The sequence below is a fragment of the Budorcas taxicolor genome, chromosome 14, assembly GCF_023091745.1.
Source record: "Budorcas taxicolor isolate Tak-1 chromosome 14, Takin1.1, whole genome shotgun sequence".
NCBI classification, from domain to species: domain Eukaryota; kingdom Metazoa; phylum Chordata; class Mammalia; order Artiodactyla; family Bovidae; genus Budorcas; species Budorcas taxicolor.
Window position 1 is genome coordinate 35360268 of NC_068923.1, and position 9251 is coordinate 35369518.

At 45.5% G+C, this 9251-nt stretch overlaps 1 protein-coding gene across 1 annotated transcript in view; it reads left to right on the forward strand.

The window, feature by feature from the left end:
• The window catches only part of RGS20 (regulator of G protein signaling 20), a 47991-nt gene extending 43814 nt beyond the window's left edge, over window positions 1-4177 (forward strand). Inside the window, exons 4-6 of the mRNA XM_052651700.1 lie at window positions 990-1076; window positions 2275-2509; window positions 3553-4177. Of these exons, the coding sequence (XP_052507660.1) occupies window positions 990-1076; window positions 2275-2509; window positions 3553-3741 (511 nt within the window). The 3' untranslated portion in view covers window positions 3742-4177. The remainder of the gene's footprint in view (window positions 1-989; window positions 1077-2274; window positions 2510-3552) is intronic.
• The last annotated feature ends 5074 nt before the right edge of the window (window positions 4178-9251 follow it).

Here is a 9251-nt window from a genome sequence, read left to right on the forward strand (position 1 = left end):
CCCTTTTCTGCACTTTTCACTCTGCTCATCAGGCTCAGTGAGATGGTACCTGAAAGGTGCTCAGAGATGTCCCCATGAATGTGGAATGACGCTGGCATTTATCCTATCTATCCAGTCTGCGATCTGCTGCCTTGGGAGGCATAGGAGGCAGGATTATGGCCTGAATAAAGTCTGGGACTGATGGGGGGGGTGGGTGGGCAGGTGGTGTCGGGCCTCAAAGCAGGCTCCTCCTACTAGTAACAACTATGATGAATAAAATATAAATCTATGCCTGGACATCATCATCACAGCCAGAAACCAAGTATCATGTGGTATGTGCGTCTGTGAAAGATGAGAGCAATGTCTTCAAAGTATGGGAGCAAAGTAACAGAAAATTTAGTCAAATTATAACTCAAGAAGATGTCTCCAAGGAAGATGGACAAATAGCTGGTAAATACTTGAAAAGATGCTCAATGTCATGGGTCATTAGCAAAATGCAAATCAGACACACAGCATGATACCTTTCGTACCCACTTACATGGCTAGAATTAGAAAGACAGACAATAGTAAGGGCTGGTCTGGGTGTGGAGGAACTGGAGCCCGCCAGCATTGCTGGTGGGAACGTGACATGGTGCAGCTGCTTTGGAGGAGAACAGTGTGGGACTTCCTCAAAATGTTAAAAATAGAGTCATCATGTGACAATATTTCCACTCCTGAGTGTCTACTCAGGAGAAATAAAAACAGACATCCACACAAAATGACTACAAATAGCCCCAAAGTGCATACAACCTAACTGTTCATTTGTTTTACGAAAAGCATTATTATTCTAAATGTCAACTGTCCCACATTCATGTAGACCAGAGTATTATATATAGAATTTATTTTGCTGATACTTGCTTGTCATACTTTTGGTTTTCTTAAGAAAACAAAGCAGAGTCATTTGTGTCAAGAAAACAAGGAACTTATTACTTGATACAGAATGATCTCAACCCTCATCTCCTTTCGTGCAGTCTCACTGTAAGAAACCAGGAGGAACAAAGGCTTAGAAGGACTTCCTATGAAGTCAGAACAGAAGACCTTCCCACCTGTGAAGAAAGGTAAAATCTCATAGTGTTTAGCTTGCTGAATAGACAGAAATGCCAGCCTTACTATTTTTAATTCCTTATTATTTTTTCTTCTTCCAATTTTTTTTTGAGATATAGTTGACATCCAGCACTGTATAATCCTACGGTATACAACGTAAATATTTAACTTGCATACCTCATGAAATGATGATTACAGTAAGTTTAGTGAACATCCATCATCCTATGGATGCCCAGCTGGAATTTTTTGATGTTTTGCATTATATGTGTCACTAGAATAGTTTATCTAACTGCAGTTTAATATCAAATCATAATGTTGTATCACATTTTCACTCTGCACAATTCTTTTTAATTATTATTTTTTAATTAAAAAAAATGTTTTGACCGCATTGCATGTGGGATCTTAGTCCCCTGACCAGGGATTGAACCCATACCTGTGCTCCTTGCATTGGGAGTTTGGAGTCTTAACCACTGGACCACCAGGGTAATCCCAGCAGATTGCTTTCAATTTATTGTGTGACAGGGAGAAAAGTCAGTGCCATTTATTAATCTAATGCTTGTTAACCACAAATATAAATTGATGCTTCTTGGCAAAAGGTGATATATTTTATTTTTATGTGATTCACCTTTTTAAATAAAAGAACATAATGAAATACACATCCTGTTGAGGTTCAGGAAAATTTTAAATGTCCATTTTTTCTTAACTCTTTTTTTATGCTTTAGCTAATATATTATTTTTTGAAGTGTTTTTTTAAAAAAGTTGGAAAAAACATATAAATTACTTTCCATAATGCCAAATTTAAAAGTGTCTTTTTTCTTCCTGTATTATCAATGGACTTATTTTCACTTATCGACTCATACCTTTTCTGCATGTGTCTGTCTGTATCCGAATCCCCCTTTTTATAAGAATACCAGTTATACTGAATGAGGACCCTTCCTAACGACCGCATCTTAACTTGGTTAAATCTGCAGAGATCCTACTTCTAACACAAGGTCCAGGGTCAGGACTTCAGCATCTCTTTTTTAGGAGACACAATTCAATCCATGCTCGTATTTTTGCTGAAGGCTTTAGGAATGAGGACAAGTCTTTCTCAGCCTGAAAGGGCCTATGTGCACATTTTCATTCTCAGAGGGAAAAAGACATCTGTCCAGGGCTGAATTCCCATCAGCTCCCTATCCCGCAGCTCCCCACACCCCTTTCTCCCACCCCCAGCCCGGGTCCCACCCTGGAGGAGGCCAGCGCCTGGGCTCAGTCCTTCGACAAGCTCATGCTCACGCCCGCGGGCAGGAACGCCTTCCGGGAGTTTCTGCGGACCGAGTTCAGCGAGGAGAACATGCTCTTCTGGATGGCGTGCGAGGAGCTGAAGAAAGAAGCGAATAAAGCCATGATTGAAGAGAAAGCGAGGGTCATATATGAAGACTACATTTCTATTCTCTCTCCTAAGGAGGTAGGTGCCCGCCAGAGGTCGAGGCCATGGGCACAAAGGACCCCTTCAGTGTCTGGTCGCCTGGCCCTCTTACCGCTGCTCCAGAATAAGGAACTCCCCCTGCTCCCTACTCCTCATAGACTTGGGCAGTGGTCCCACCAATGGGTGCCAAGTGCCCTTGCTGCTGCTGCTGCTAAGTTGCTTTAGTCGTGTCCGACTCTATGCGACCCCATAGACGGCAGCCCACCAGGCTCCCCCGTCCCTGGGATTCTCCAGGCAAGAACACTGGAGTGGGGTGCCATTTCCTTCTCCAGTGCGTGAAAGTGAAAAGTGAAAGGGAAGTCGCTCAGTCGTGTCCGACTCTTAGCGACCCCATGGACTGCAGCCTTCCAGGCTCCTCCATCCATGGGATTTTCCAGGCAAGAGTACTGGAGTGGGGTGCCAGTGCCTTCTCCAGGGGGATGGAGAGGGTGGAACAAGTCGAGAGAGCAGCATGGGAACATATATATATTAGCATGTGTAATAGACAGCCAGTGGGAATTTGCTGTGTGACACAGGGAGCTCAACCCAGTGCTCTGTGACCACCTAGAGAGGTGGGATGGGGAGGGAGATGGGGAGGAGGTTCAAGAGGAAGGGGACATAGGTATACCTGTGGCTGATTCATGTTGATGTTTGGCAGAAACCAACACAATACCACAAAGCAATTATCCTTTAATTAAAAATAAATAAATTTTTTTAAAAAAGAAATACAACCCCCATAAGCATCACTTTACCAGCATCGCGGAGAACTCATGGGAGATGTAGATTCTCACCCGCACCCAGACCCACTAAGCCAGAAGCTCTGCAGGGGCTCCACCCGGTTTAACCAACCCACCAGGGGCTTCCAACACCTCTGAAGTTTGGGACCCCTGTTCTCTGTTCAGTTCCTCCTTTGGTAGCTTAGCATTGGGGACAATCTTGCTTGGTTGGGATTTTTAAAAAGCCAAACAAGCTGTGCGAGTCTGGGGTGGATGTCCAGAGAGGACCATGTCTGACGAGCCCGGTGTTTCCCCCGCCTCCGCCAGGTCAGCCTGGACTCACGCGTGCGGGAGACCATCAACAGGAGCATGGCCGAGCCCTCCCGGAACATCTTCGATGATGCCCAGCTGCAGATCTACACGCTGATGCACAGGGACTCATACCCCCGCTTCACGAACTCCGCTCTCTACAAAGACCTGCTCCGCTCCTTATCCGAGAAAGCAGTGGAAGCCTAGGATATCAAAGATATTTATTATTAATAAAATAATCCAAGAACTCGTGGGCTCCGTCTAGGACAGGGACTTTAGAGGCGGTAGTGTCTTCTGCTGGTTGTGCTCGGGCTGTTTTAATAACAGATGCTTTCTTCTGCAGAAAACTGATACATGCACCAAGAAAACTGCAGCCACCTTTCCTGATCCTTTTGGAAAGACTGGGGTATGGCTGTGTAGAGAGGTTGTGTAGTTACATTTACGGTGACAGTAGTGTGTTCTCAAGTGACAAAGGATACACAAGAAGATGCCACATTGCCTTCAAAGGGTACATCATGGGAACAAACAGGACCCAGATTCCCATTTTATAAAAATGTGACCGCTACTTGTAAAATTGGTACCCTGCTGTATCTTAGGATACATGTATGTATTGCTAAATGTGTATATATGTTTATGTGTATCTTACATGGTTGATGTGAAGTGCTGTGCTCTTAACTGGATCAGCCTCAAAAGTCTGGTAAGAGAAGCAGTGTTTAGAAAATCGTTTTGTTGACAAGTTACCTTTATTTTTTATTACCAGAGCCTGCCAACCTAAAGAATGAATTTTCAACTTAGTGACATTCATCACAAACATTCAAATAAGCATATTTCCTTTTTTAGTACTGAAAGAACATGGGCATTTTCACTCTAAAAAAATAAAGCACAAGAGTTTTATCTCAGCCTTTCTTTTGTACATGTAACTATTTGAGAAATAGATGGGGAAACAGTGTCAGACTTTATTTTGCGGGGCTCCAAAATCATGGCAGATGGTGATTGCAGCCATGAAATTATAAGAGGCTTACTCCTTGGAAGGAGGGTTATGACCAACCTAGATAGCATATTAAAAAGCAGAGACATTACTTTGCCAACAAAGTTGCATCTAGTCAAGGCTATGGGTTTTCCAGTGGTCATGTATGGATGTGAGAGTTGGACTGTGAAGAAAGCTGAGCGCCAAGAATTGATGCTTTTGAACTGTGGTGTTGCAGTGTCCTTGGACTGCAAGGAGATCCAACCAGTCCATTCTAAAGGAGATCAGTCCTGGGTGTTTTTTGGAAGGAATGATGCTAAAGCTGAAACTCCAGTACTTTGGCCACCTCATACGAAGAGTTGACTCATTGGAAAAGACTCTGATGCTGGGAGGGATTGGAGGCAGGAGGAGAAGGGGACGACCGAGGAAGAGATGGCTGGATGGCATCACTGACTTGATGGACGTGAGTCTGAGTGAACTCTGGGAGTTGGTGATGGACAGGGAGGCCTGGCGTGCTGCGATTCATGGGGTCGCAAAGAGTCGGACACGACTGAGCGACTGAACTGAACTGAAGATTAACTAAATACAGACACACTCAAGATTCTCTTTTAGTTCCCAGACCAGGATTTCATCTTTAGAGCCCACTGTTTTTTATCACAGGTGAACAGAATAAATTCATAGTTCATAGGTGAAAATACAGGCTTACAGATCTAAACCATCACTATAATGAGTGGGGAAGAAATGCATCCAGAACGTAATTTGCATGAAGCTCAGTCAGTAAAGAACCCGTATGCAATGCAGCAGACCCAGGTTCAACCCCTAGGTCAGGAAGATTCCCTGGGGAAGGAAATGGCAACCCCCTTCAGTATTCTTCTTGCCTGGAGAATCTGACGGACAGAGAAGCCTGAGGTCACAAAGGGTCGGACACAACTTAGCGACTGAACCACACTTGGTGCCTCAGCCTTCACAGGATGGCCTTCCTCTTGGTCACCCCCTCCCTGGCCCTTCAGTCTGAAGATTTCATTATACTCTTCAAGCCCCTGGTCCTCATTCTCAGCAAACACCTCCCCTCCTCCTTTACTGTGACCATGGCGCCCCCCCAAGCCTCCATCGCCCTGACGACCTATACATCCGTGTGGACCAGCATCCATGCCCTCTCCTGAGCCCAGCCCCACTGAAGGTGCTCTTTCCCCCTTTCCAAGACGTTAAACTCTCTTGTGTCCTTTTTTGTTGTTGTTACAGTTGATTTACAGTGTTAATTGATTGCTGCTGCACAGCAAAGTGATTCAGTTGTACCTATGTATATTCTTTTTCACTATGGTTTATCCGGATGTGAGAGTTGGACCATAGAGAAGGTTGAGCACCAAAGAATTGATGCTTTCAAACTGTGGTGCTGGAGAAGACTCTTGAGAGTCCCCTGGATAGCAAGGAGGTCAAACCAGTTAATCCTAAAGGAAATCAACCCCAAATATTCATTGGAAACACTGATGCTATACTGAAGCCTCAGCTTCAGTACTTTGGCCACCTGATGTGAAGAGCTGACTCACTGGAAAAGACCCTGATACTGGGAAGGATTGAGGGCAGGAGAAGGGGGTGGCAGAGGATGAGATGGTTGGATGGCATCACTGACTCAGCGGACATGAGTTTGAGCAAGCTCTGGGAGATGGTGAAGGACAGGGAAGCCTGGCATATGCGAGGTCACAAAAAGTTGGACAGGACTTAGCGACTGAACGACAAATGGTTTATCCCAGCATGTTGAATATAGAGTTCCCTGTGCTCTACAATGGGATCTCGTTGCTTATCCTTCCTATATAATGATAATTTGCATCTTGATTCTGACTCCATCTCCTAGGGTCTCATGTTTCTCCTTAGACAGAGAGGATGTTTTAGGGATTGAGGCATCGACACTGCCCTGCAGCCGCTTACACCCGAGTAAAGACGACAGATGTGTGGGGCAGAGACAGCAGCCACCATGAGTACTGGTCCAGAGAGGAGCTGAGCTCTAGAAGCCTTCTAGGCGACAAGGAACTTGTGAAGATGATCCGAGCTCCCGCCAGGCTCTGGTCCACCCCTTCTCACCTGGGAACCTGGTACTGGCTGACAGTGCCCAAGAATCCCCAGGGGAGCATCCTCACGTCCAAGTGCTACATTCCTGCTCTGAGCCCGCCCACCTGGGCCTCACGATCCATGTGCCGCCCACCCTAAGCTCTTCCCTGGGTTCACTTGAGTGCCCCTTCCATTTCTCCCAGAAGTGTCAGTTGTGTCTGACTCTTTGCAACCCCATGGACTGTAGCCCACCAGGCTCCCTTATCCATGGGGTTCTCCAGACAAGAATACTGGAGTGGGTTGCCATGCCCTCCTCCAGGGGATCTTGCTGACCCAGGGACTGAATGCCCATTTCCTGCATTGCAAGCAGATTCTTTACCGTCTGCATCAACAGGGAAGCCCACCATGAACAAATCCAGTGTGTGAATCTGTAGGGTCATCTGTGTACATGCAACAATCTTGAGATAAATCAGCCCGCTATTAAACTGGGACTTCAATGCTTCTTCTGGATCAAAAACACTTCTGTAGTTTAACTGGAAATCTTAGCAGTGTTCCCACAGGTTTTGATGTGGTATTATCTCACTTTTACTTAGAATCATGCATTTACTTTGAACTCACGTATTCATCCTAAACCATTTAATATGAAAACATCTTTCTTTTCTCAGTTGCTTGTTATAGAAGTCTATCTTAAACTAGCATAAAGTAAATGGACCAGCTTCCATTGACAGAAGTCCAGGGTAGTTGCAATGCCTGCAACTACCTGACCTCCCTTCCCCATCTCAACTTCCCTTGGCTCATCACACACAGAGGGTCTCCGCACACAGCGGGTAGAAAGTACAGGGAGCCCGGGGGCAGCTCCTCCTGGCTCAGCTTGTCCAGTGGAAGCACTTGTCTATCATCCCACCTTTCATACAGTAACCCCAGGGAGGAGCACAGGTGAGGAGGGGCGGAACACTGACAGACCCAGCAAGGTCACATGGGGATGAAGTATCCCTTAAATGAATCAGATGTTTGGGAACTAGCGCCAGAGAGACAAGAGATACAGCAATGCTCTCCCTTCCCAGGGCTCTCACAATTCTGCTTTTTGATCAGCTACCCTTTCTAACAGCATTATTACAAAGGTAACTTGGATACACACTGTCAGCTGCATATGAGTGGAAAAGCCCTTTCGTGTCAAAGCAGCTGTCTTCCAATTATGGAAACACCTGGGCTAATTTAATCAGACTCTATGGCACATCATATATGAAATGTTTCTCTCTGCAGTTGGGGCCATTAAGGAAAAAAAAAATTAGCTGTCTTTTTATAGCACTGGGGAGAGGAATCAGAACAGTCATTGGAGGCAGTCATCTGTGCTCTCACCTTCCATCTACCACTTAGATAAACAAGGACCAGAGTACACAGGTTGATTTGAATAAAAAATTTAATTAATAATAAACCTGTTGCATCACTTTGCAGAACCAAAGTGCCAGAAGAGACCTCCCAAGGCTGGAGCTTGTTACTTCTTCCTGGAACTGAGTCCACAACATTGCCAGCACTGGTTAGCTGCCTTCCCCCAGGTCCACAGTCGTGGGACTGCCTTCATGGCTCAGCTTCCCCAGTCGAGATATAACACAAACAGAAGCAAGAGGACTATTCCATGAGCCTCCACTGGGTGCACCCATTCTCCGAGGTGCTGAACACAGCAGTGAACAAGTTTCTCACAGAAATGCATGGGCTCCACCTTCCCCAACTCACAGCTGCTCATCATAGCTGTTGCGCTGGACTGGTTTCACCTGTGTCATTCATCCTAGGAACTACGTAGTGGGTGAGGGGAGCCCCCACAACCAGTTTGACCTAGGAACTCGTCAGGCAGTACCTCTGTCCTACTCACTATGAAGTAGCATCTTCAACGCTGGCACTTTGCTTATTTCTGAAACACTTGGATTTTTTACATCAGTGACTATTCACCTTACATTTCCTGGTGGGACATTCTTGTTTCACTTTTCGGCTGTATCCTATGGCATATGGGATCTTAATTTTCTTACCAGGGACCAAACCTATAACTCCTGCAGTGGAAGGTAAGTCTTGACCACTGGACCACCAGGGAAGTCCCTCAATTCTTCTTGAATGGCTAATTTTCTACATACAGCTAAATGGGGTGAAGGTGGAGGGCTGCAGGGAGCAGGAAAGAGTAACTGTTGACTAAAACTCCTTAAATCTCATCACTTTGTTGTTTTTGATACCGCAAATCCCCAAATTATACTTTGAACTGGAGGCAATCATTGTGGAAGTCTAATGCTAACACTTTAAACGTTGTTCTATCTGTGAGGCACGTAGACTGTGATGCACATGTGTCTGTGTGTCAGAACTCTTGCCGTGGCTCCCCAACACTCACATGAACACTCATCACTCTCAGGGGAGCTGGAAAACCGAGGTGGTGATCTTCTGCCTTCCGGGGATGGTTCTTCATTAACTGTCACTACATCTAACTTTATGATCCAACTCTCATATCTGTTCATGGCTACTGGAAAAAAAACATAGCTTTGACTACATGGGACTTCTGCCAGAAAAGTGATGTCTCAGCTTTCAATAATATGCTCTCTAGGTTTGTTATAGCTTTCCTGTGAGAGCTGGACCATGAAGAAGGCTGAGCTCCAAGGAATTGATGCTTTCGAATTGTGGTGCTGGAGAAGACTCTTGAGAGTCCCTTAAACAGCAATATCAA